At 44.1% G+C, this 27,730-nt stretch overlaps 2 protein-coding genes across 2 annotated transcripts in view; both read left to right on the top strand.

Annotated features, from left to right (window-relative positions):
* SLC22A16 (solute carrier family 22 member 16) overlaps positions 1-1,848 on the top strand; it is a gene marked incomplete at both ends in the record, with an annotated part of 35,328 nt that extends 33,480 nt beyond the window's left edge. The window contains one exon of the mRNA XM_080341410.1: positions 1,612-1,848. Coding sequence (XP_080197536.1) covers positions 1,612-1,848 — 237 coding nt within the window. The remainder of the gene's footprint in view (positions 1-1,611) is intronic.
* Positions 1,849-15,732: 13,884 nt separating this feature from the next.
* On the top strand, positions 15,733-20,055 carry DDO (D-aspartate oxidase; the record flags this gene model as incomplete). The annotated part of the gene is made up of 4 exons (XM_080342574.1): positions 15,733-15,904; positions 16,102-16,210; positions 16,873-17,055; positions 19,488-20,055. The coding sequence occupies 4 exons, from the start codon at positions 15,733-15,735 to the stop codon at positions 20,053-20,055; spliced, it is 1,032 nt and encodes a 343-aa protein (XP_080198700.1).
* Between the last annotated feature and the right edge of the window lie 7,675 nt (positions 20,056-27,730).

Raw genomic sequence — 27,730 nt, 5'->3', positions numbered from 1 at the left:
ATATTTTAGAATACATATTTTAAATATCACTCCTGCCACAGAGATATATGTCTGCAAGGATTTCCTGCAGTTTGTTACTCAGCACCATTTCCTCTGGTCCTATTACTGCTAGGATTTTAAAAAATTTATTACAGTAAGAGCATGACTTTTGTTTTCACTGTGGTTTGTAGTATCTAACAGTACTTTGCCTAATTTTTTGTCAGCCTCTGTATTTAATGCAAGTGCAAAAAGATAAGTGTATCCAACAGTGTGGATTCTGCTTCTCAAAGACAAGCTGTCCTTTTCTTTTTGGAGGGAAAGAAGCAAAAGCAACATGATGTGTTTGTATGCAAATAGGACTGTTCAAGGTTAGAATGGCGAATTCCCATTTTAAAACACCTCCCTGACCTAAGGAGAAAGTCTGGCTTAGATGGAGATGCTAGCTGGCTGTTTCTTGTCTCAAGCTGTGTGAGAGACATAGGCATAGTAATTCCAAATGCTCTCTCACATACTTGGAAAGCGTTAAACAGAACAGACCCAACAGTCAGCATAGTGTAAGATAAGAATAATACAGTATCAAAGTGCACAGTCATACAATGGAAAAACACTGAGGCCAGGCATGACGTACTGTGTGGAAGCATTTCTACCAAGGGAGATTTGGGCCATTTATAATGTGACGTTGGAAAAATATCAGGGTTTTAATGCTGTTCTGTACGTCAAAGGATGGAAGTGTGAATTGGTCTAATTGAACAAGGGACAGAAATGAAAGGAAGGAAAAGATACTCCTGGAGCACGTGTGTGCTGCTGCATCTACCCCACATGATCCTGGTCCTTGCACCACTCGTGCTGAAGTAAGCTGTTGTTACAGAACTGTGTACACCACGGACAAACCCAAGACGTGATCCCAGGGAAAATGTCAGCAGGTACCCACACCCCTGACAGATCTTTGAAACTGCAGTTTAGCAAAGTATTCCTGTTGAGAGTCAGATTCAGTATCTGCTGAAGAGCTCTCGTGAGCGAGGATGTGCACTGTTGTGGCTCCAGGCCAACAAGCCATACTGAGAAATTCTGATCTGGTTGTGTGGAGAAGGAACATGCACATAGGTACAGGGCAATAGGGTCAGGAGCTGGAGTGCAAACTGAAACTACATATGTAAAAATCATGTGTGGAATTGTAGAATCAGCTTTTAAATACACACCTGACAGTATTCTAGAAATACCAAGTGAAGATGTAGGTATTCTGCTTTCTCAAACAGAATTATTCCTGCTTGCACTATATTGATCCGTTCTGGAACAAAACCCACCTGGACACCTTCCTGTGCAATCTGCTCTGGGTGAACCTGCTTTGGCAGGTGGATTGGACTAGATGACCTCCAGAGGTCCCTTCCAAACCCAACCATTCTGTGATTCTGTGAAAACATTTCACTTGCTCTTCTTTAATTCTGCTGTGTAATCTTTACTTATGCAACAGAAAAGGCAGATTTTTTATATGGTCAACATGTAAGACTTGTGATCTTTGCTTTATATTACAGTTCCTTGTGCTTTATTTTAAATGTACTTTCAAGCAAGATCAAACAGATGCATAACTTGAAAGACATTTCTACCTTCACAGCTACTGTTTATTTCTTCTAGTTGCTTGTTGGGATCATGGCTCTCCTGAGTGGAATATTAACAATAATGCTTCCAGAAACACTGGGAAAACCATTGACTAATACTTTGGTGGAAGCAACAGAAATGGGAAGAAACGGGAAAAGCTGTTCAGGAAAGACTCCTCCAGGACAGAGTGGTGCGACATTAGAAAAGATAGAGATGTCTGGTCGAGAAACGGTCAGCACTGAGAAACCCCGAAACAGCTGTTCACAATTTTAATCATTATATCATTTATAAGATATTTTTATTCAAGAAATGTGACTGTTCTATAACATCTGTGCTTTTTAATTTGTATCCAGTCTTACCTTTTCAACAGAGAAAATATAGAAAACCTTTTCCACATGACAAAGGTACTGCAGAAATTTTGACAGGATATCTAGAACCCTTACCAAACTTACCCAGACTTTAGAAAACTTATCGGACTTGATGTGACCAGTTGGAATGATTACTTTAAATGTTGGAACCTACCTGATTACACATATGTAAAAAAATACACCAGTTCTTTGCTTCACATTTTCCGCAGTTAGATTTGCAAACTCACCACAAAGTGCCTTGTCCGCTCTCGTCCTGTTGCAGCCGACAGCTACAGGCTTGAGACTTCAGAACACAGTAAACTCAGATGGTTATGATTCAAGAGAGAAACTTTAACATTGCATCAAGTCATATCAATAATTTCAAAATTAAACTAATGCTTTTTTTCAAATTTTCTACTAGAAAAGGTGTCATTGCTAACAAAGAAAAGTATTCTGTGGAACAACTTGCAACTGAAAAAATAATACTAACTTTGCAAAATGTGCAAATAGTTTGTATTCTGTTCATTCTGTTGAATGGCAAATGTATTTTTATTAGTGATTTAGAAAAAAATTGTTCACTGGATCTACTGCTGGCTTAGTAAGTTCTTTTTAGTTTAGTTAAAACTAAAATGTCTGATGCCTTTGAAAGCTGTATTCATTCCAGACCATTATTTCAGTGCTTCCCCTCTTACTTACTTCAGCTCCTATCTAGCATCAAATTCCTCATAACTTTCAAGAGCTACACCTTTGCCAAACACCTCCATCAAGATCTCTCAGTCCTTGGTGGAAAAGAATAAACAGCATATGTTAGGCTCTCTTCACAGAGGTGGACTTAGTTATTGGTGAATGATTAGTAGACACAGTATCTACACGCCATTTTTCTCATACACCAGATATCTGTAGCTCATTTTCCCTTTGTAACGCACAAAATCAGTTAGAAAAATAAAATTTAAAAATTATCAATAGAAGAGTTACCAGTTACTCTAGTAGTTTTAGTCAGTGTCTGTAAATATGCCACTATCGTTACACCTTGTGTGTGCATCAATGCTTTTTGCTGGTGCAGTGATCGTGCCTTATGACTGTGGACCACAGGAAACTGGTAGACAGGAATGCATCATTCTGGCTGCTATTTTTATGCCGTTCTGTCCCACCTCCCCTTTTTCAGTCTACCTCCAGCCCTGGGGGTTTTTAACTTGTCTGAAGATCTGTGCCTTCTTCTCTCAGTTACCCTTGGTTTGAGGGGAGCAGCACATGAAGCTTCTGTATTGGGGTTCAGACAGCCCTCTCTTGCCTGGGCTGTGTGAACCCTGTCATCCCTGGTTTGAAATCAGAGTTCTTCGCATCTTAGGCTCTTACTCTCCTACTAGCTGGTACGATCTCATCAAAACAAGTCTTCCCTTGTTTACTTCTTTGCCATGTACCCCAAAATAAGACATCTATATTACTGTAGATAAATACTCTATATACTGTACAGTTTAATCGTCACATTTTTCAATTATATCTGCACAATCGCATTAGTTTCAATGACTTCTGAAACCAGAATAATGGTTTATATCCCCTAAAAAGATTTTTTTTTCCTTCACTCCACTCTCCTAGAGTGTCAAGTAACATTTTGGTCCTGGTATTAGGATAAAATCATATCCTATATGAGGACTAACATGCTTCAAAGCCAAGCAAAAAATTGGTAAGTTTAAGTTGAGGGAGTTTCTGTGTCATAATTACATGGAAAGCAGCGAGGGATCTTTATGGTCCCTTCAATTCCGTGGGTGTTCCAGGATTTGCAGAGAAAAACTCTGAATAGAACTACATAGAACACCATGCCTTCTGTCCAGATATATTAGTTCAGCAAAAGCATGTGCTTAACCTTACCCGCCTGAGTAATCTCACTGTTATTCAGAGGATGATTTGAGTATGTACTTTGATGACTGAAGACAGGATTACTCACATGCCGTGGCTTTTTATTTTGCTGAAGAGCAGATCTGGTATTCTTCCACTGCTTTCAGATCCCCCTCCACTTTCCAGAGCAGAACAGCTCTCCTTATCTGCAAGATCTGTTGCCAAACTCCGCATGCCCTGACTTAAACAGGGGTTTAACCATGCTAAAAAAGAAAACATCATGCAGTAGACCTAACAAGGAATTAACCTGGTACTGGTTGACATTGCAACTACCTTCGCCCCCAAAAGAACTTCAGATAATTGCTTTATTTTGTACGGTCTTATTTTTAACAAGGTACTAAACAACAATTAAAATTAATTTTTCTACTTCCTTACCTGCTGAATAACTGACATTAGGGGTTTCCCTGCTAAGAATAGTCAATGAATGTCATGTATTCCTTTGACTTGAGGGATTCAGGACCTGTAATAGGTATACATAAGGTAAATAAAAAGCAAAGTAAAAAAAACAAACTTAAATGCACAATGCTAGTAAGCAATCTTTACAGACTAAAACATAAAGACTTTTCTAAAACACAATGTAGCTTGATGGCTTTTAATCCTGAAAGCCAGCTCCTTCTGTTACTGAAGTCAGTTCATATTTTGTCTTTGATTCAAGTGAGACGTGAATTTCCCTGAACTAATGATGTTACTTTTTCCCCTGGAAATAAAAAGTTTGTTGATCTACAGGTGCACTTTTCATTATTTTATACATGAATAGCTTAGAAGATGCTGTGGGATATCCTATTCTTTAACCTGAGGAAGGTTATTGCTGTAAAAAAATGTCTCTAGCATTTCTGTTTGCTTGTTTTTTCCATATGGACAAAAATATGTTCAACACTAGTCATGCATTATAAACATAGCATAGACAGGCTGAGTTGATTTCCTTCTCTTAAATATTCATAGTTTATCTAAAATCCTCTTGCAAGAGAGCATTGAGTTTGAGAATAAATGCTTCTGTTCCCGTGGGGCATGTTTTCCTCTTGTTGCTCATATAAAGAATTCCTTTTTATAGTTTCTTATCTGACTCTTTAAGGTCTTTTATGTTTGTATTTTTCATCTCTATCTTAGTGCAAATTTATTTTTGGAGTTATGTAATAGTTTTATGAGATACTGGGTTAGAATTCTCATCTGTCTTAATTGCTGGTCACTATTGCACAATGACAAATGTTTTTATTCTAAATTTGATATCATATTCTGTTTGACTGTCTTGTAGTTGCTGAAGACATACTTTCTGGGTTAAATATAGGAATGAGAGCAATTATCATTAGTTTAATGATAACTGAGAAAAAATGGTAAGTAAATGTCTTTGATACGTTGAGTTTATGTTTTAAAACAGATGTGCTTTCTATTTTAGTAACTCGCTTCAATTTCTTTGTGCAAATTTCTATAGTTTAAACATCTCTGTAGAAAAAAAAGCTATCCAAACTATGTGTGCTCTGTGTCAAATGCTTTGGGTGATACCCTGAATGTCTAAACAAGGGAATTAATCCTGCCTGAGGGCTGAGGGCTTTTTTGCAACAGCTCTGGGGAAACAGAACATAGTCTGGCATCCCAGCTCTAGGATGGAGGAACCTGGCATTCTCCTGTAACTTTCACAGCTTATTTTTACCAGATCCTCAGTTGGGAAGCCTCCATAGCATTGGGCTCAGCAACATGCAAGGCCTGCAAATGCCTCTTGCAAGGGCTTACAAAATACAAGGTCACTTGTGCTGTGAGGGCATGATACCAGCAAGGTATTTGTGGCTGCAGAAAAGAGATCCTGTACCCTTGTGCAAACATATCTTAAAGATGCTTGTCTGAATCCCACACCAGAATCACAGGGTAGAAATTAAACTCAGAGATTAAGAAAAAAAACTATGAATGTTAACACAGAAAGTTCTAGTAAATGCAGTCGAGCAGTGTCTGCATTGTTACATCTCTCATGAAGAAGGTTAAAGCACATCTACGTACTGGTAACCTAATAATTTTGTACACGATTCTGATAGAATGTGCATTTTGGTAACACGCGAGAAGTACATACTCATCGGAAGGAGTTTGCCTAGAATATGTGGGTTTAGTACAATATATGTTCATGGTGGTTCTTAATTTATATTTATTATCTGCAATTATGTGCAAGAATAAAGTCAAACACATGTTATTTAATCTTTACCCCTTTACACAATTTAATGATCTCCTATCACCAACTCTTGGTTTGGTACATGCTCCTTTGTAGGAGCTGGGCACGTGCTTCGGCATTCCATGGAGAGCCCATGGTTCAGGCTGGCAAGTATCACGTGTGTCTTTTCCCTGTTTGTGTTTGCAGGTGTAAACCAAAATTTGGGTAATGTGTTAAGTGGTGACTGACAAAATGTGCATTAAAAATGTGACATGTTTTGTATTTGCAGGAATAATATTATTCTTTTTTGCCTTTGTTTGTATAAGCTGGCTGGGACAAATTCAATAGTGACAAAAAAAGCTGCAGGTACTGTAGAATGGGTATGAATTGATAAAAAAGAGAATAATGACAAGACTGTAAAACTTGTAACCAGTTGCTGTTCAGCGGATGTGAAAACTAACTGTAACTTCTTCATTCAGGAATTGGAGTGGGCAGATAGTGCAAGAAAAATCAGAATTACAGCAATCTACAGTACTATTCTTTGTGACTGGTCCTCTTAGCCCTTCTCAGGAATGTATTTATTCTCCATTTCCCTTAAATCTCTAACTAACGCAAATCACTAATTTTCTATACATATTTTATTAATCTTGTTTTCTAATCAAGTTACATCCATCATTTGGCTTCATTATTCATGTTTTAATGGCTTTATGTGTCCTCGCCAGATGATTTAGGTTCCTCCATGAAAGTAACACAGTGGGTGGTTCACATATTTGTTTGCTAAAGTTCAGAAATTTGAACCACTGATACACTGATTTCAAGAGCACTAAGTTCAATCAGGCTGAGAAAAATCACGCCTAAAAAGTATATACCTCAAATGGGGAAGTATCCTTTTAAAAATAAAACTGGCATATAAAAATTACTGCAGAGTAGTTTGCATACAGAACTAGTTCTTTCAAATAAATTAGTAACCTAGGTTTACGACAAATCAGAAGTAATGAGGAATATCTCATTTGGTGACAAATTAAGTCTCCTCTCTCTGCATTCCTGTCTAACACACACAGGCGTGGATACTGCTCAGGTGTTTGTTGCAGATGAGTAGGATCCAACCATGAAGCGCTCACAGGCATCTAATGATTAATGTTGCCTCATAGTGTTCTGTGCAGAGATGAACTGACTTGCACAGGAACAAGACAAAAACAGCACCATGGGGTGATCCATGTGAAGATTGTCTCCATAGCCTCATTGCCAGTGATGAGAATGAAAAGCAGTTTTGACTGAGGTGATCAGGAACATAGGAAAAGAACCAGGGATAAATGGGTAATCTTTGGGTAAATATTTTAAAAAAGCTTTTCAATGGGAATGTCAGTATTGGTGGAATCTCCCTCATATTGAGCGAACCCCTCCAGAAGTAAATGCCTTGGGGAAACAGTAGAATGAGAAGCAGCTTAACCTTTTCTCTAAAATGGTAACTTGCCATGGGCATTGATGCTTGACTTGATCTTTGAACTGGTTAAAGAAGTGGCAGAGAAGTGATCCATGCCATTCATCAGATCAGAAACAAGTCAGCACTGCTGTGTTCACAGAGGTCATTGCTGCTTACCGCTACCGCTCTTTACAGGAGAGTGCACAAGGCAAAGGGAATTGTAAAGTAAGGGGTAACACCTCTTAAAGACTGCTGGAGCTGAGTGGATGGTGTGCTGGGATGCCACTGCCAGTCGTTGTTCAGAAAGAGCTGCAGGTGCGATCAGGATTGTGTCTGTTCTGTGTCAGAAGCCTGGTGCACTTTTCCTGAGTGCCCAAATCACGACTTGCACTCAGTCGAAGGATACAGCAGTCACTATTACAGAGTTTGTCAGGAGTGTTCTCAAAATACAAACACGTGACTGTTGCACTTGGAATAGCATGTAGTCAATTTGCTAGTTCAAAATTACATACTTTGCACAATACACAGAATAATATATACACAAACATCCAGAAGGTCTTCAGCAGCTGGGCTGTGATGCAGAGCTTTTTGTCCCTTCTTGTTCTTTTCCCCACCTTTCATGAGAAAGCACCACCATCTGTAGCAAAAAACTTTTCATATCTTGAAGGCCTAAATAGAGGATGGCTGATCTTTGGTTAATCAGGGCTCCGTGAGATGGATCAAAGAGTCTCTGTATTGCGCCATTCATTTTAGTGAAGAGCAGGGGCAAGAAAAACAATGGCAGCATGAAAGAGTTGAAATTTATTCCCCGTATAGATGTCTGCATGGATAAACAAACACTAGTTGTGGGAAGTCACACATCTAGATGACATAGCAAGAGAGGACAAAGCTCTTTCTTCATCTTCAATTATGGCAAAGCACAGTGTGTTCACTCTTTCAAAATACTTTATCTTATGATGGAGTAAGAGTTTCTCAATGAAATTACTGTAAGATTTGGTATCCCAAAACAGCATGCAATTTTCTGAATCTCTTTCTCAGGAAAAGGCATGCTAGGAATTCCCTGAAACATCCAGCATTGCATGAACATCCGAGACAGAAAATTTCAACCCAAATCATTCACATTGGGTGAAGTTCTAAGCAATGAGAAGTAGAATCTCAGGAGGAGAATTCCTCTTAGCTGGCACCATGAACTCTGTTCATATTTGAAGGACGAGAGATTTCCATATCTGAAAGACCTCTCTCAAAAGCTATCGCAGATGTCCTGCAATTATTTAAAATAGTGCACATTTTACAATCAATACACCAAGCCCACCAACAACTTCTAAGCAAGCAAGCCTTCTCCATTCCTCTGCCTTCCCTGTCTTATTCAACACCCTGTTTTCATATCTTCTTGAAACATTCAGAAAAATCAAGCTATACTATAATTTTGGCAGAATTCTTTCTTGTTCCTTTGACTGTTAAAGGAAAAAAAAAACCTAAAAATTACGTAGCTAAAAAGGTCAGTGATTGCATATGTGTAATATATCATGGCTTTAGTTTTATTACTTAAGACCATTGCTAGACTGGGAGGCGAACAGCCATTTGTGTGCCGTGCACACTGTTGTTGTATGTGCAGATGCCCTTCAGAGGGCTGCTGGTCTGTATTTAAACGGCTACAAAGAAAAGGCACCTGTTAAGAAGATCCATGGCAAATGCTGTTTAACAGTGCTGGAGGGAAATGGGCTGCGAACACTGTCCTGCTGAGCCTGCTCAGGGACAAATGCTCAAGCAGTCAAATATTAGCCAAAATGTCCTGCAATGGCAAATCCCCTGGGACTGAGAATCCCCAGTATGCAATTTCATCCTTGGGAGCCTGCAGACAGGTTTTTTTGACAAACTTTGTGGTTTTCTGCTGAGAAAGATTAATGTGAACAGTCCTGCCTGGCTGTGCTTATCAGGCATTTGCAGTGTAGCGAGGAACCATTCTTCATTGACCTGGGATCACCGAAATGTCCAGGCCCACGGACATGCTGTGTTATTGCCATCCTGACTGCTAGCCTGATTCCTTAAGTACTACGGCAATCTCAAGGCAACTTCAGAAACATTCAGAACATAATTAATTGCTTGTAAGAGAGGAAAAAAGGCAATATATGCTACTCGGGGAAGTGGGGCCCCGTGAGCCTCCTCTTGAGCACGCTGGAGAAATTATCAAGGAAAAAAGTTACGGGCAGGTGGAGAAGGACACAGCTCTGGTAGCAGCACCGTGGGACTGCCGGGCTCCCCGGGAGAGGAGCCAGCGCCGGGGGCAACCTTTGCCCGGGCACAAACAGCTCCTTCATTAGCGGAGGGACGCGGCGCCGGCACCCTGGGAGCGGCCCCGGGGAAGGGGAGCTGCCAGCACCCTCTGCCCGGCCTCCCAGCTCCGCCTCGGCAACGCGCTCCGTCCTCTTCCGCTGCGCTTCTCCGCGCTTCCCGGGAGGGCGATTCTTCCTCCTCACCAGGTATTGCCGTCTTTCCCCGCTTGGTTTTGGGACATAGCGCTGCCCCGGGGACTTTCCACCGGGCACAAACCAGCTCTTTAAGCTCCTGCGGGGAGGGGTTCGGGCCAGTAGTGGAGGCGGCCGCGCAGGGACGGCGCGGGGGCTGGCGCGGCTGGTGCGGCCGGAGCAGCCGCAGGGTTGTGAGGTCCCTGCTGCCGTGGCAGACCTCAGCTCTGCGAAAAATGCAGTTGTGATTCGTGCTAAGATGTTTAATGTTTACAGGTATAACCAAATGAGGCACGGACTCTGAACTTGGAAAAGGGAAAGGTGGTTAAGTTCTATGTAAAAAGTTATGAAACTTGTTTAGGAAGTTGTATTGATAGAGGGAACTAACATTTTAGGGGTTAAGCAACTATATAATAAGGGCCTACTAACAAGCTAACATTTTAAACCACATTATTAATATCTAGTTTAGAGCTGTATGTAACTAATTGTGCTAAAAAAAAGCAGGACTTCATTAAATGCCGAGATAAGAAGTTTTACAGCACCAGCTGCAACCTTGAGGAGACAAGATAGCCAAGATTTACAGCAAAAAGGGGGCGCCAGTCTGGTTGCAGTTGGTTTGGTAGCTTGGATTCCAGCCAGTTCCTCCTAATGAGCCAAAGGTAAAAAGTCCACTGTGACGAAGCTGAAGGAGCCTTCATCCAAAGACCCCTAAAGACCCTTCCTCAAATTCACCAAGTGACATTGTGCAGGCGCAACAGGGGAGGGTCAAAGAGGGGAATATGTAAATGGTTACCTGAGACTCATTTTAATAAAAAGCGGGAAACGTCATGAATATGTATAGGCGTTTCTGGGGTCATTATGAATACATAATACCATACCTGTATTTAAGCACACTTCTTATTGTTAAAAGTGTGCATGTTGGGTGGAGCGAATCCCTCGCGCACCCAGCACTGTTTTGCTTATGCTCTAATGAACACATGTTTAAAGAATACAATTAAGGAATTGGATTAAATGTTGTTTATCCATAGAAAAAGTGTAAGTTATTTATTTCAGCTCCTTCCCGCTTCCCCCCCCGCCCTGTCCCTGCACAGAGAGGCAACGCCCACCTCCAGGGGAACGAGCAGCGCAGATCTCTCACATTTTGGAGTACAGCAAGGGTATTGCTGGGCGTGCTGCTGGTGGAGGTTGCTGTTATTGGTAGCTTATAGGGTGGGTATAATCTGCCTCACTTCAAGAAGTATTGCCTGTGCATGCATATGTGAAGAGCTATCTGGAAGAGGGGCTAAGGCCCCCCTAGTAGCCTCAGGCCTCAGTGCAGGTGGCTCAGACACCTGCTGTCTGTCAGTGGTGCTGGATGTGCACCCAGCAGAAAGGCTGAGTAGGTCCCAAGGAGCCTCAAGTGTCCCAAGTTCAGTGAAGAGAGAGCATCCTCTCCTTCCTCCTGTGGCAGGTCCTGAAGGTCAGAGCAGCCCAAGTGACAGAAAAGTGAACAGGCCAGAGTCAAAAGGCCAAAATCAGGGCCCCCTCCTCAGCAAACCCCTAGGAAGGGATCAAGCTTCAGAAGCATCTGTAACTACCTTTAGCAAAGAATCTGGCAAAACCCCTCTCTGGGGTCAGGTGGAGGGAAGCAACATGGGGCGTACTTGTAAGCTGGGGAAGTACTTGAATAATCAAAAGAATGGTCTGGAAAAAAAAGGTGGCAGCACTCCAGTCAGGTACAGACAGGGATGGTGGGCCAGTGCAGCCGCCCTTGTGGACAAGGAGCTTCTCTGGGAGTCCAGAACAGCTGGAGCCTTTGCTCCCTGGTACCACAGGCTTCAGGCAATTAAAAAAAAAATAAATCTTTCAGCACTTAGATGTGGTGAGTTAGCATAAAAAAACCCCCAGAGGACTTCAAATGTAACAGGTTTTGATGTCCTTTAGTTACTTCCTGTTGATCTGTTTTCTGGTCAACAGTTCAGTTGGGCATTTGGAACTGTTGATTTGGGCATGTAAATATGCTTAGTTTGGCAGGTCAGCCAGGTTGCAACACAAGCTAAGAGCAGCCAGCTGGTCAGGAAAACGCACTCATGGAGTTGGGCCATAGGGGAAAAAGGGCAGGGCAAGGGGCCCTGTCTGTAACACAAAGATGCCAAAGCAATAGCATGTGTGCAGCTCTGCCAGCTGAGGGATGCTGGTTTGCCAGAGGCTGTCACAGCCTGGAGGGACTGCAGGCAGCTACAGCTGCCAGTGGGTGTGCGTGTTGCTGTGCACATGTCCGCTGGGGATCAGTGTATTTACTTGTACTGGTGACTATCCACTGGTAGAATGATGTTAAGACCACGGGTTAGTGGTGGTACACAACCATGTGAGGCAAGAAAGAGTAAGGAGTGGATCTAATTAAACCTGCAGTTTAGACCCCCTTCCACCAATTGAGGCTGACACTGTCTCCTCAGCTGTGGGAGCTGGGAGATCAAGTCACATCACAAAATAGCTTAGTATTTTAAAAAATAATTCATTCTGGCCTGGGAGAAGCAGGAAGGTGACAAGGGCATGAAGTCTACATTAGCCAGTGTCCTCTTTGCTGGGGAATTACAGCTCCAGGTGGCTCTATCTGGCTTCTGTCCTGTTCTTCTGACACAAGAAAGGACAGAGAGCTAAACAGCACCTGACGCCCTTCCCTTCCCAACAGTTACTGCAGCTGATTTGCCTTTTAAATGCTGATTTTTGCAAAACCCCCAGCACAACGCAGTTTGAGGACATGAGAAGTGTCATCCCTTCCCTGCTGGCACTAAGCTGGCCTGCCACAACAGCTAAAAATAGTTCTCCTCCTATGCCCTTGAGCAAGATGCAGGACTCTGAGCCAAGATGGTCTGCACTGGGGGGCAGGTGAGCTCGTAGCAGGGGCAGGGGCTCTGCAAAGCCCGAGCTGCACTCGCTTATACAAGTATGTGTTGCCTCTGCTTTGCACCCAGTTAATTTTTGACACATTAGCACATTCAGGCTTGATGTGCTCCTGGATTGCAGCAGCAAGTGCTAGAAAAAAAGGCATGTTTGATGGGTGCTCATCATGGCCTTCTGAGCTGTTCCCACAGAAGCCAGCACCACCAGCAGCTGCTTTCCCCCCTCAGTGGCTTTTGCAGCATTGGGATCAGTTGATGTCAGACCAGTTCATCTGCAAAAGTCCCATCCGCATTAGGAAAACTTGTGAAACCTGAACCTCTGCCATGACACAGCTCCCCTTTCATCCCTGGTGGCAGAGAGGTCAGTCAGGAAATTCAATCTCCATCATGGTCCAAGGGCTTCAAGTGAATGAGAGTGGCAAGGGGCAAATGAGATCACATCTCTGGCAGATGCATAATGTAACTGGTCCATGTGTTCTGACAGGATTGTGGTCATCCATGGGAGTCTCACTGGGTTTGCTGACAGCCACACACAATTTCTACAGCTGCCAGAACATTTAGTAATAAAAACGTGTTTAGAGATCTTTCTCAGAACCAATTTTCCTAACAAAAATAATTTCAGCATTATTAAAATGCCCCTAATTTCTTGGTACTTTTTTTTTTTTAATAAAAATTACCAGTACACAATATTGTGGAGACTATGGTAGGGAACCAGATGTTGTCCATGCTCTGACCCTCCACAGGTGTTCCTGGTGCAGGTGGCTGCGGCAGCCTGGGGCAATGGTAGAGCTGAGGGGTGCAGATCCCATTCCAATTAGCGTTTTTTCAGGTTGGGTTTGTGGGTGGCAGTGATGCAGGCCAGCGGTTCTGGTTCAGGGTTCATCTTTCCCCCTGTGTCCCTGCTGTGTGGGCACTTTTATAGTCAACTTGTGAAACAAGATGTAATAATTAATAGGAAGAAACTTAAGGAAGAAGAGGGATTGTAACAACCTTCAGCTGTGATGCAGAAGGAATGTAATGTTGGGCAACAGTGCCTCCTCCTCTCTCCCTTCCTACATAGGAGAGATGTCAAATTTTAAGTAGTAAAACCCCAGGGGTAAGTGAGAAGCTGTGTGAAGAGTTATGAGCAAGTATCTCATAAATAAACCTGACCTGTCATAGTCCCACACAGCCTGTCTTGCCTAAACTTACATCAAAGATGCCAAAAGCCACAGAAAGATGGGAAATCAGCCCATCCTTACAACTGCAGGCACTGCTTTCCAAAACAGGTTCTCAGAAAGCAATTAGTGAGGCTGGAAGTCAAGAAAGAGCGATTCCTGTAGGAGGAAGCAAGACCGTAAGGGAGCAAGACCAAAGGTGCATATCACTCAGCATCCTTTCCAAGAGTGAATATCGGTGGATACTCCAGGAGAATGGAAGAGCTGTGGGCAAAGGAGATTCTCCCCTCGCATCCCTGCATAGCTTTTGGCACCAGCTCCTTGAAAGAGTGCCTGAGCCAACAGGTGCACCCCAGCTCACCTGTCCCCAGTCTGTTGAAGGATTTACCGCCTCTAAGGCTCTTTTGGGAGACCTGGGATGTGCAGTTAATTCATTTAAGTACCTCTGAAGTGAGCAAGTAACCGTCTCCGCTTGAGAGAAAGTGATAGGCTGCAAGTTGATTTGAGGTTAAGTAAAGAGATGTGTACTTCCATTGTGTTTAGTTCCTGGCTCTGCGGAATTTGCAGGGTGCATAGAGTTGCATGGTTCAGTTGTGCTTCATGCCTCCACTGGTGTGAAACCTGTTAGCTGGCTGTGGCCAGCCACATGGGCTGGCACCTTGCTGGGATGGGCAGCAGGTGATTATCAACCAGGATCTGCATGCCACTCACCAGGGTATGTGCCAAGCTCCAAAACTTGGCCAGGACAAGGGAAAAAAGAGCTGCTGTGCTTCCTGGGATGGCAGTCAGCCCTTGAAGATGCTGAGGAGTGGACTTGGAGGTGCTCCACCACATAAAGCTGGTTATAAAGCAAGGCAGAGAGAGGCAAATATAGAGGCTCTTGCAGCAGTGAGGCTGGCTGGCTCCTGGGGACCACCATGGGCTGCCTGGAGACCTTGTCAGCCTCAGATGCCCACAGATCTGTCCAAGGCAGTGGGTCATGCTGGCAGGTACAGGGGCCAAGGATAGATTTGGGACCTCAGGCTACTAGGGGCACAAAATCCTCCAGCGTACAGGTAGCTTCTCTTCCCACACTTTTCCCACCAAGGCATTGTGGCCCAAACAATTTTTGGATGTGGGAGTGTAAACAGCCAGGCTGTACCCTGTGAAGCTAATCATTGTGTTTAATAGCTAAAATTCATGTTTTCTAGGACAGAGCTAAGCAGGTAACCCAGTCCTCAGGATCAGAGGGGGAGCCCTGCACAACAGGGGAACTAAGGTGCACGTTAAGAAAAATGTCTTCTACATTGCCCTGGACCCTTTGCTCTGCAAAACCAGTTTGTCTCCTATGTGATTTGCTTCAACTGCCCAGGCAGTGACAGACCTCGTTGCTGGAGATCCTAATGTTCAGACAACCTTTTTGCTCATGGGGCCTAAAAGCTGATTTCCCTAGAGCTCCAAAAACACTTTTGCCCCGACACGATGGAAAACCTGATGAGTAATTTGCTCCCTCAGGTTTTATTTAAAAAACCTTGCCCCAGATTGCTGCAGCCTGAACACCAGTGCTTGTACATACAGATTACTCTCTCACCCTTTGCTCTTGTGCTGAGGATGGGGTAGTAGCTGTTGAAACACTTTTGAAAAATTAGTTGTCATACCAAAGGCTATGAGGATTTTTTTTTAATCCTTACCTCAGTCCTGGTTCTGTGTGTGCAGCAGTTAGCCTTCAATTAGCTGCCCGGGGGGGCTACATTACATCTTGTGTGGGTATTTCATAGCCTGATGAGGGTGTCCAGCAGGGGTATTGGTGACATGGGATATGTTATTTCCAAATGCATGTAGGTGCATCTCTGCTCTGGCTCTGCACCCTGGAGATGTCAGCACCCAAGGTCGCAGTGATTGGCGCCGGAGTTGTCGGCCTGTCCACAGCACTGTGCATCGTGGAGACTTGCCCCAGCTGCTCTGTGACAGTCCTTGCAGACCAGTTCAGCCCAAACACAACAAGCAATGCGGCAGCAGGGATACTCATCCCCCACACCTACCCAGGTGCGTGCAACCCAGCGGAGCGTTGCCCGTGGCACCACATGCAGCTGCATGCCCGGGTGTGCAGCCATGCACAGAGGTTCAGGAGGAAAAGGGCTGTGTCGTGCATTCCCCCTCTGTCCCATCTCCTTGACACTGGTTTGTACTCTTCTCTTCTTTGTGTTATTCCTCACCGCATGTTTTATTTTGTTTCCCTGCAGGCACACCAATCCACGTGCAGAAGCAGTGGTTCAGAGAGACCTTCACTTACCTTTTTGCCCTCAGCAACTCGAATGAGGCATCAGAGGCTGGTGTTCACCTGGTCTCTGGGTAAGAACAGGCCCCCAGGGCAGCCTTTGGTATGTGTGTGCTTTGTGCAGGAGCATGCAGAGAGGTTGGTTTCCTTGCTGGAGTTAAAGCATATTCCCTTCATGGAGTAGCTCTTATGAACATATTCCCAAGTAACTGCATTGCACCTGCCCAGATATGATGTATTTTCAAATGAAATTAATGCACAGGTGTGTACAGAGAAACCAATCAAGACTGGCTAGCACTGAATGTCTTTTAATAACTGATGTTTTCCACACTGTCATCCACCAGTTGCTTGCAGCAAGGGTGGTGTTCGTAGGGATGGGACTGCAGGATCCCCCAGATTCAGCAGCTTGGTAGGGGGATGCAGTTAGGTTGGTGGGGGTGGGTGGGCGTTGGAGGTGTTTTAGGCAGCTGTTTTATAGCTGGGGAAACTCTCTCCAGTTTGTTTTCCCCAGTGTGTCACCTGCAGGCTTGGCTGCAGCAGCCCTCTGCCTATTTGCCAAGGCGGATGTCGCAGCAGCAGACAGCAATGTTCCCCTTTGCTGTTAACCTTGCAGAGCGGCACTGATAAGCAGGTACAGGTTCTTGAGTTCCTGAGTTTGTGCTAAGATTGCCATGAGATGTAACACAGCCCAGCAAAAGCAGCTAAGTTCTGCAGCTTTTTCTTTGTGTCCTTTTAGGTGGCAGATCTTTAAAAACACTCCCACTCCCGAGGAAGACCTGCCTTTCTGGTCGGATGTCGTCCTGGGATTTCGACCAATGTCTGAAGCAGAACTACAAAAGTTTCCACAGCACCAGTTTGGTCAGGCCTTTACGACACTGAAATGTGAATGTCCACCCTATCTGCTGTGGCTGGAGAAAAGGTTGGTTTGGTTGCAGGCAGGGCATGCAGAGAGGAGCCCAGGCAGAGGGACTGCGGGGAGCTGGGGACTCCTTGAGAACCTTAGGTTTGAATGAAACTGGAAAAGGGCTGTTTTTCACTAGGAAAAATGCAGCAAGCTCTTCCTTGTGGAGGAGAAAATGTGAATAGCTCCACCTATGCAATGTCCAGTTTCTAACACTGTGGTTGTAGAGGGGGCTTAGAGGGGCATCATCTCTGGGCACAGCACCAACATAGTCACAGGAGCCACGCTTGGCCAGCCAGACCTTGAAAGCCTCATTTGCCAAACTTCCCCAATATATCCCTCTGTTCTTGAAGATATATCCAACCCCTGGGAGAAAATGCATATCTGGGAAGATGTCTTATTTGTGAACACTTTGCACTTAGGAATTAGCTGGGCTGATTAATCTCAAATTTGGTCAGCAAATGGAGACATTTCTTAACCTGGTCAGGTCAGAAAAGGTCAAATAGCATCATCTTGTAACAAATCTTTTGGAAACATTTGTCTGCACAAGATGGGTGATGCATTCACTCCAAGGAGTCATGGCTTCAGAATTCATATCTGGATTGATATGAAAGTTCAAAAATTGGGCAATTTCCAAGTTTTCCCAAAATATGTGGGTTTCAGAGAGCAATAGAAGAGTCAGGATGCATATATAAAAAAGGTTCTGACACCTGGGATGTGCAGTTAATGCATTTAAGTATCCCTGAAGTGACCAAGTAGCTGTCTCCGCTTGAGAGAAAGTGATAGGCTGTAAGTTGATTTGAGGTTAAGTAAAGAGACATGTACTGACACTGTGGTACAAATTGCCAGCTCAGCCAGTTGCTCGGATGCCTTTCATCTCGCTGCAAAATGTGAAAAAACATTTCTTGTTCTAGCAGGCAGCCAGGCAGGGAGTACTCCAGTGGCACCAGTGCCACGTGAGGTCTGTGCCGTCTCCTTGATGCACATGCTCTGTCATGTTTCATTGCCTAACTGGATTGGAAACCCACTTAGCATCTGCCACGTGATTTCTGCTCTCTCCTTCCTTATTTCTCAAAGGATGTAGTCTAATAAGATGATCAAGCTCCTTTTCTTTCTATTTTCTCTGGTGACGAGAAATGAGAGCATATTAAAACATGTAACTAATTCTCAAACCCCCAGTGACCTGATCAGTATTTATAGACCATTCTCTTGGCAATCTACAAGGAAAATAGTTTTTGTGCCCAACTTGCTGGTGCAAAAATGGACTTCAGGATTTTTTTTCTTACTTGCTTGCCTGAATTCAGGAGTCTTGAACAGTTTTTTATTGGTGTTTTTTTAATGGCATGATGGCAGAGTCCCAATTACAACCCTTATGAGCTCTCCCAGCAAGTTGCCCAGCCAGAACTGCTGCAACAGACCTTCCCTGTTTTTCCTAGCCAGGCTCAGCATCCTGCTGCACCCTGACCTCAGCCCCCAGGGCCTCAGGTGTGCCTTGGATCCTCAGCTCACTCCCTGCTTTGTGGGAAACTGCCGCCTTTATGGTGGGGTTGATCACTTAGCCAGCTGCCAGAGTATTGCAAAGGATAGGATTTCCCACTTAATGCATTGTCATCACAGACCTGTCTCCTGACTTGCTCATGCTAAAACCTCCAGTAAAGACCCCTAGCCACTGGATCCAGCTGACAGGAAGCAGTGACTACATCTCATGCCAATGATTTTCCATGGGGAAGGGCTTCAAGCTTCAGGCAAGTTCAGTGTGGGATTTGGCTAGAAATTGAGCTTGAAGACGAACCTCAAGAATGGGTGAATTTTGCTGAAGATCAGACATGGATGTATAGTGCTCTGAGTTGTCCTGGGTGACCCCTGGCTGCTGCTCTGGAAGCGTGTGGGTCTCGTGGGGGTCTTGTGCCACATCAGCCCAGCCTGCAGGGATGTCTTAGGTACCCCAGGGCTTCACATATGGCACTAGATGACTAAGTGGCTCCTGGTCTCAGGGAAGTGAGTTGGGAATGAACATGATGGCATGTAACAGGCACATTAAAAGGGGTATCGTACAACAGCACTATCACTAGCAGAAGTAAGTTGGTGAATAAATCTGACATTTTTCAGCTTGCTCGAGCTATTGAAGGTTGGTACTGTTATATAAATGAATCAATGAGACCATGAGGACCTGACTGTCTGCTTAGGTCCTTATGCCATACCCTTCTCTAATATTGATCAACTTGCTATAACTTTTCCAGCCCAAACAAGCTAAAAATAGCTTTGATGAGATCAAATCAGACAAACCACAAATGGAAACTCCATAGCATTCTCTTTGCTTTTTGTCCCATCTGTTGTTTGGTTTTGATCAGTGTGTTAAAGGCAATCTATCTCATTTACTTAATGTGCATAATGATTGCATGGGGGGTTAGGGGTTTCTTTTCTGCCTCACTTCTGGAGTCTTTTTGCAGGTTGAAAGCAAATGGTGTCCAGATGTACACCAGAAAAGTTGCAGACTTGTGGGAGCTACACAGCGAGTATAACATCATCGTCAACTGCTCGGGCATTGGAGCCCACCAGCTGGTGGGGGATGAGAAGCTCTTTCCTGTTAGGGGACAAGTACTCAAGGTTCATGCTCCCTGGGTGAAAAACTTCATCCGGGATGCGGATGGCTTAACTTACATCTATCCGGGGATACACAGTGTAACCCTAGGGGGAACCAGGGAAAAGGAGAAATGGAGTCTCTCCCCTGATCCTGACACTACCAAAGACATCTTTGCCAGATGTTGCTCCCTTGAGCCGTCCCTGTGGGGAGCTCAGGATATCGAGGTGAAGATGGGCCTGAGGCCATCCAGGTGGTCCGTGAGACTGGAGAGACAGGTCTTGAGCCGAGGAGGAGTTAAGCTTCCCGTGGTCCACAACTATGGGCATGGGGCAGGTGGCTTCTCAGTGCACAGGGGCACAGCCAAAGAGGCTGCCCGCTTGGTGGGAGAGTGCATTGCAGCCCTGCAAGGCTCCTCATCAAAAGCCAAACTTTGAATCCCACAGCCTCCTTTTCCATTTATGATAGGTTAGTATTGCATCTCCTAGTAGCAGCTTTGGACTTTTATTCCATTACTGCATAGGAGGAACCTAAAACAACAGCTTGGCCATTGCAGATGCTCGGTGGTATCTCACCTGGCTTCCAGGTGCCACCTTGGAAAGGTATGCTGGGTTGATCCAAGTATTAGTCCAGCTGTCCTTCTCCTCCATCTGGCATTGTTTCTGCCCTGGGCATTTCTCCTAGCCTCATGTTAAGGAGAAGGCAAAATATGTAAATATTCTTCAAATAACAGAGATCAGATTGCTGCAGTATAATATAAATAATATCAATTTAACATTTCTTCATCTGCATCTAAAGGATATCGGATGCACTAGGTTCAGATTCAGTAGAAACTATTTCTCTCCTCTAGAACGAAATCTAGCCTAGTATTGCCCTTTCTCCTGCCATCTTGCTAACAAACTTCACCTTTTTCTATATGATCTATAAGGAAAAGAAAACCCCACACAATGCTGCATTACAGTGCTCCAGGCCAGCTCTTACAAAAAGCAATGTTAGGTCACTGTCAGGCACAGTGACCAGGCAAGTATGATTTTAAGAGCAGATCTGTGACAGTGATCCCTGAATCGGCTCATATTACACCCCAGGGAACTTAACACAAAGTTTCTGTGAGAGGAAGTTGCCACATATAAGCTACAGGTTTGTGTGTCTTTTCTCACATTTGTTTGCAAATATTTTTTTTTCCTCCAAGCCCCTCAGACACAGATGTTTCCCTTCCCCCCAATAGCAGCATTGACATGGCCCGTGTTCTACAGAAGAGGGTTTTTCAGGGTGGGCTTGGGCATGAAAGGTTCTCTTATCTGCTTCACATCAGCACTGGCTGCTTTCCTTGCAACAGCTGATATGAATAAATTGGTGACAAACTAGCAGGGATCATAACACCAGCCTCAGTTACATAAAATAGAAAGAGCTATTTAAGACGACATAAACACTCTAAAGACAAATTTGTCCATAGCAGGACATGAGTGAGCTCCTCTGTTGTAAAGAAGCTGAGCCACCACAGCCCAGACCCTCACTCCATGGCAGAGGCTGAGCTGGGCTTTATGCTCGCCTCAGCAGCTCAAGCCATCTGATATGGCTGAAGATAAGTCACTCCCCAAAACTGGAGTTTGCTGTCAAAGTACAGGGCTGACTGTCAGTGATTACACCACTCATTAGATTGTAAATGGCTTGTTCAAGAGTGTTATCATCCACTTTTTTCTAGGTTTTTTTTGTTCTTACACTAACAAAACAAATCAAAATCCTTCAACAACTCACAAGATTAAAATGAACTGCTAAATAAAGTTCTTAATAACAGAGCAAAGGTCACTTGTGTAGTGTTTCCTTTTATAAACAAGGGGTTTTCTTTCATTTGGGGTGGCCCAAGAAAAGCCACATTCACACATGGCCACCAGCTCTCGCTGTTCCTAGGTAGGGGTGAGGACAGTTATCCTTCACAAGGGACAGCTGTCCAAAAAAACCCCACCAAATTAAACCACAGGCCAGTTAGCACCTGGGATCAGCCTAAGCCAGCCTTGCCTTCAGCAGCCTTGCCCTCTTCTCCTCAGCTCTGGTGGCTAATTTTGCATCCCCCCCATCATTTGTCCTTTCCAGAAGTACAAGGAGGCAGAGTTGCTGCTTTTGGCAGCAGTGTTGACATAGGGCTTATCAAACTGCAGCCTTGTCCTCAGCTAACATGGAACAAAAAAAAAACAACAAACCAAACAAAACCAAAAAGAAAAACAAATAAACAAACTGAAAAAAAAGAACATGAGAATAGGCTATTTTTTCTTAACCTCAATTTTAATCTTCAAAAGTAACAAACAGCATAGCTTATCCTGAACCAAGAAACACTACTAATGCTGATGGGGTGTTCATAGCCCAATGAGAAACCAGATCTCTGGTTGTGCACCTCTGCTCTGCAGGGTGGCAGAGTTTCTTTTAACTTACTTCTAAAACTTCTCTGGTTGATATAAATGTCAAAATAGATTCAGCTGCAAGGCCCCTCAGCCTGGTGTCCTGGCGCTGGCCATGATCAGCAGTGGAGAGGGCCACTTCTAGAAATTCCTGGCCCAGCAGATTTAGCCACTGCACCATATGCCGCCTGACTGATGAGTATGTGGATTAGCACTGGCCCCGCCACAGATCCCTCTAAGAATGTCATTGGTGACTTCCCTCCACTGTGAAAAATAGATGATTTATCCTTACCTCACCTCTCTATTCTATATGCAGTTGCTGACTCATGAGAGGATCTTCCCTCTTATCCCATGCCAGATTAGCATCTTTATGAGTACTTGGTGACAGACATTATTAAGATCTTTCCAAAAGCAGAGCAGATCATACTGAGAGCATTGCTCTGCCCTGCAGCCTCGCTGGGTCATCTGAAGCTGTAAGAGGATGGTGAAGCATGGCTACACCACTCCTCAGTGCAAAGCTCTGCCAAGTCTTCACTAGTCCATATCTGCCCTTGTAACTATTCTGTTATCATGGCTTTTACCATTTGCCTGCTACTGGCATCAGATTTAGTGGTTTGCATTTCTCTAGGTCCCTCACAGCACTTAGAACAGTCACGTGCCATCCTGTTTTTTCTTTGGCTGTTTTAAGTAAAGGGTTATGTACCAGCCCTAACAGTGCAACAATTTCCCATTAGAGTTCCTTAAAAACCCACAAGCGAGGAACATCTGCTTCTCATGAATTTGTTACTATCTGTTGCATCTATTTGTTCTAAACCCTCATCTAATCGGGTCTCCAGTCTGAGACAGCTTCTCTGCATTATCCCCTTAACAAATGGCTCTGCCATGGGAATTTCACTGCAGCTTTTCTACACCTAACACAGACACAAATAATCTGTTTAGCTGTTGTGTTAGGGTTTGTTTTCTCTCAAACTCCTTTGCCACCCTGATCGCCTGCTGACTGCACATCCGGGTCACCTGAAGACCCTCCAGCAGGGTCCCTGCTCCTTTTGGGTTGAAGAAAACTTTTTGTCTATTAGCAAGTAATGTCCTCAAAATCTACTTTAGCCTGCCTTTCTGTTTCTGCTTCTAATTTGACTGAGTTCACATCCTTTTCAATTTCCTCATTTGGATGGGATGTATTTCAGTTCTTTCCCATGTAATTTTTATCATGCTATTACAATGAGCCAGTGATGATCTTTCTTCTAGAAACTCTCTGCTATTTCAATACCCTTATATAAAAATCAAGCATTTTAGAGCCATATCTTATTTTCAGACTTATAGCAAATAGAAACAAACATTCATTCAGCCTTATTGCTCCAGCTTCTGTGCCCTGTTAAAAGGGGTTTTATTCTTTTTTTGCTTACTTGTGGTTATAAAGATGTCAAACTGGCACCTTTAAGGACATGCCATCATGAACCCCTGCTCCTCTCTGCCTGCTTGCTTCCTTCCAGTCTCTAGCTTGAAATTCCTTTTTAAATCCTACTATTTCTTGCAGAAGCTCTCATCCCTGCTAAGGCCATGCTATGCAAAGGCTGAGCACCTACTTGGGAGTCTCAGCTTTTTTGTTCCACAAGCTTTCAATTTGCCAAGCATATGTCCTAATATTTTGGGAATATTAGCACATCCTTCCCTCAATTTTCTCCTTAGGCATGGAAAATCTCAGTATTCTAAAATATATGTATACATACACAATGATGCTGCCCTGTGCCAACTACACACCTGCCCACAAAGGGGAGTCATAACATTTCGATGCCTGCAAGCCAGCTCGCTGACACTGCCTGCTTGGCTTTCTGGCAGCTCAAGTCTGTTAAGATGAGTCCTTTCTTGCTTCAGCTGCTCAGCCTCAGGTGCCAGTCTCTGGCAATATCTCATCAGCCATCCCTGAGCTTCTACTCCTCACCCAAGAGCCTTGCCAGGAGCCGAAGCAAAGATGTGGCCTGTGTTAACTCTCCAGCTCCAGCTGAAGCTGAGCTGGCAGCCAAGGCATTTGCAAAACTCTGTTTTGGTCCTAAATCTGTCTGTGCTCTTGCATTGGCTCCATAACCTTCATCTGGAAATGCAGAGCAAGCGTCAGGGAAACACTGGCACATGGGAGAGGTTTAACAGTGGAAAGTCATTAAACCTTGTGCAACCTCCACAACTTTACATACTGCTGAAAGGTGCCCTTAAAGAAAGATGTAGTTGTCACCTATGCAAAGCATTTTATCCTTGTGCCGTTCCTTAGCTTGTGTGTGTCAGGACCGTACTTTCCTTCTTATCCACACATTCTGATCTACATTGGATAGGAACTCCTGGCAGATGGCAACTGATCTACCACACTCACAGGGAACCTAAAGGTCTAATTATGGCACAGGAAGGGAATTGTTATATTTTGAGACATTTCTATCAATCCTTGCGATTGCAGACAGCAGATGGGCTGTATGATGGATTTTAGAGTTTGGGCACAAAATAATAGTTTCCTACAATGGGGAATTTTGTTTGTTTTCCTCACAGAAACAAAGCCATAAAGACGTATTGTCTTGATATATGCTTTTGCCTATATTTAAAACAAATTTTCCAAATTTCTAAAGGTCTAATTATGGCACAGGAAGGGAATTGTTATATTTTGAGACATTTCTATCAATCCTTGCGATTGCAGACAGCAGATGGGCTGTATGATGGATTTTAGAGCTTGGGCACAAAATAATAGTTTCCTACAATGGGGAATTTTGTTTGTTTTCCTCACAGAAACAAAGCCATAAAGACGTATTGTCTTGATATATGCTTTTGCCTATATTTAAAACAAATTTTCCAAATTTCTGAAAAAATACAGGAAAATAGGCATTCATTACAATTCTCTTCCAGTCAAATACTGAGGTAAACTTCAGTGTGATACATTCAAATTCATTTGGAACAAATGTTGTAATTAGAAAATCATGGCTTGGACCAAGATTTGCATTGTTTTCACAACTATCTCAAATCAATGTGTATGTCGTAGGATGCTTTATTTTTATCCTGCTTTATTCCTTGTTTTCCACCAGAGGGAGATGTTGGATAAAGCAGTTAGTGAAAGACCCCCCCCCCCCCCCCCCCCCCAACACACTCCACCTCAAAGAGCAAAATGCAGTGATGCTGAACTCAACGGAAATGTGGGTGCCTGTCGGCCTGGAGGACTTGAGTGTTGCAGCAGGGCTTAAGAAATAATCGTCAATCAGTTAGGACCGTAAAATGTCATGGGCAATGCTTTAAAAAAAGGACATTGAGAAAATACAAACATGAAGGTAGCAGCACACCAGAAGCTGTTATTAGTAAGAATAAAGAATCCCAGACAAAGCTGTTGCTGTTGCAGCAAGCCCCAGAGCTTTTTCCCCACCAAAAGGCTGGAGGGGAAACCACTGTCTGGGGTAGCCAAGTGTTCTCAGTTCCTCGCACCCTCCAGCCCCCCAAGCCCCGTGGGCTGGATGTCCCATGGGGGGTCCCTGTGGGACTGCAGCCTGGCCCAGGAAAGACTCCAAGAAACAACCACTTCTTCACAAAATTAAGCATGAGTTAAAGAGCTTGAGAAGCACTAGCTAGTTGGCTTTTAACAGTCCCTCTGTAAGCCTAGGTGGGCAAGGTCTATGCAGAGAGAATCTGCACAGTATCAGCACTCCAGGAATGATCATGGGGCAAATTGCTGTAGAGATTTGCGGCAGGATAATTGCCTCAAACAAGGATAAATAGCTTTTTCTGGCATTTAATGGGCCTCTTAAGTGAACGGCAATAAACTCCATGCGAACAGATGTTTTCCCTCTTTTTTTTGTCCCCTTGCATCTCCTCCATAATTATGCACTAAAATGTTCTTGTCTGGGTTGCTGAGAGCAATCTTGCTGTTGTTCGTCTTCACAGCGTAAGGCTGAGCACTTCACCACAAAGATTGCACAAAAAGCCCTTGATTTCTAAAGGTTCCCGTCACTGTACTTCAGTGATCATCATTTTTCCTTCACATTAAGCCTGAGGGAGGAGCAAGAAGTTACTGGGATAATTTTCCTCTTCCAGCTGCTGCTCTGTGGGTCCCAGCGCTGGGGTATCTCCCTCCCTACACCAGTGCCATCAGCTCCATCCAGGAGGTTCCTGCAGTCACCTGGCTTTGGACATCAACCCATCTACCGCTCAGAGTAGTGGCTTCTGCTTTGCCTTGTGGGGGAGGTAAGTGTCCTCTGAGACCATCCTTCCTGCTCTGTGTCACCTCCGCTACGCTGACTGGACCACAGGGAGCAGGCAGGGCAAGCTTTCCTCTGTAACCATCAGCTTTGCCTCCAGCCTTGCCACCGGGTCAAGTTCTGCAAGGAGTCTTTACACTTGCAGGAGTGTGTACTTCACCTCCTGACAGCGTATAGAGAAATTACCTTCTTCCTGAAGAAATTCAATGCATTCTGGCAAAGGGATGTCCTCCTAACAAGGAGCCTAAGAGCAAGAGAGGAGCTGGGGTGCAAGCACAAGCATTAGCCTGGCCGAGTGTTCATCGCCCAGAGTGACGCCTGCAGGGGTCCCTGCATCTTCACAAACATGCTGTGTCCTTCCCAATGCATCTTCGAAGAGTCTGGCTGGCCTCTGCTTTCTGTGTCCACAGATGAGGATGGAGACAGACACACTATGGGAAGACACATGTCAAAAGGATGACCCCTGTGGTAACATCTAACCCATATACAAACTCTGCGCTAAGAAGGTTATTCCACTTTGAATCGATACTGATATCTCTGCATCACTGATGCTGCTCTACATGGCATTGAGGGCAAACTGCCTTGAAAGGAGCCTGCGGGAAGAGCACAGGCATTTATCCTCACCGTCTGCTCCTGGCCAGGCTGCTCAGCTGCAGGGGAGCCGTGGCATCTTCTGTGCTTTGGGCAAGGCTATTTCACTCCTCTTCTTTAGGATTTTTTAAAAGATACTTAAAATGCAACTAATTGGAGGAGAAGATTGGCTGACCACCTGGTAATAATTCAAAAAGCAATCTTTTTGTTACAGATAAAGACAGTGATACTGAATTAAGCGTCCTGCAAAGATGGAACACTTCTTAGATGTGGGTGCAACCTATATAAAAGGTGGATGCATATTATTACACTGGCCTGCATACTGGTCCAGGACATTTTTGCACTGCCCCTGTCCTATGAAATCTGCTTTTTACCCATCAGGTCCATCAAGGATGCTGCCAGCCAATCCCAGCTTTTATTTTATCCAATTGCTTTTAAAGGACTGTACAGACACATGCCAGTGTATCAAAGGCCATTGCAAGACAGGCTGTAGAAGAAGTGCACAGCGCATTAATCATGGGTCTTCATTTGTTTGTGAGACTGCTGCCTGGAACAAGTTGCTGCTGTTCTTCTGCTTAGCAGCCCCACGCTCTGGTTTGTATCTCTTCTTTCCTTGGAGAGCCCTTTTCCCTGAGAGCTTGCAGATGAAAGTCACTCTCCATGATCAAATTGTGACATCTGCTCAGTTACTCCAGTGCCGTTACCATCCCGTGTATAAATACTTTGGCATTTGTACTGTACTATGTAAACCCATTAAAAACATGTAATAAAAAGGCTTGTATAAATTCTTAAAGCCATAATTACTACTCCAGCTGTGGTGTTTTGTAGACTTCTGAGCCTTATAGATTAATGCCTTTGCCAAATGACATTTTTAATGAAAGATATTCATCCTCAAGCTCAGAAGTATA

Source organism: Nesoenas mayeri, assembly GCF_963082525.1.
Source record: "Nesoenas mayeri genome assembly, chromosome: 3".
Classification (NCBI taxonomy): domain Eukaryota; kingdom Metazoa; phylum Chordata; class Aves; order Columbiformes; family Columbidae; genus Nesoenas; species Nesoenas mayeri.
The sequence above is the reverse complement of the archived record's forward strand: the minus strand, read 5'-3'. Positions and strand labels throughout refer to the sequence as shown.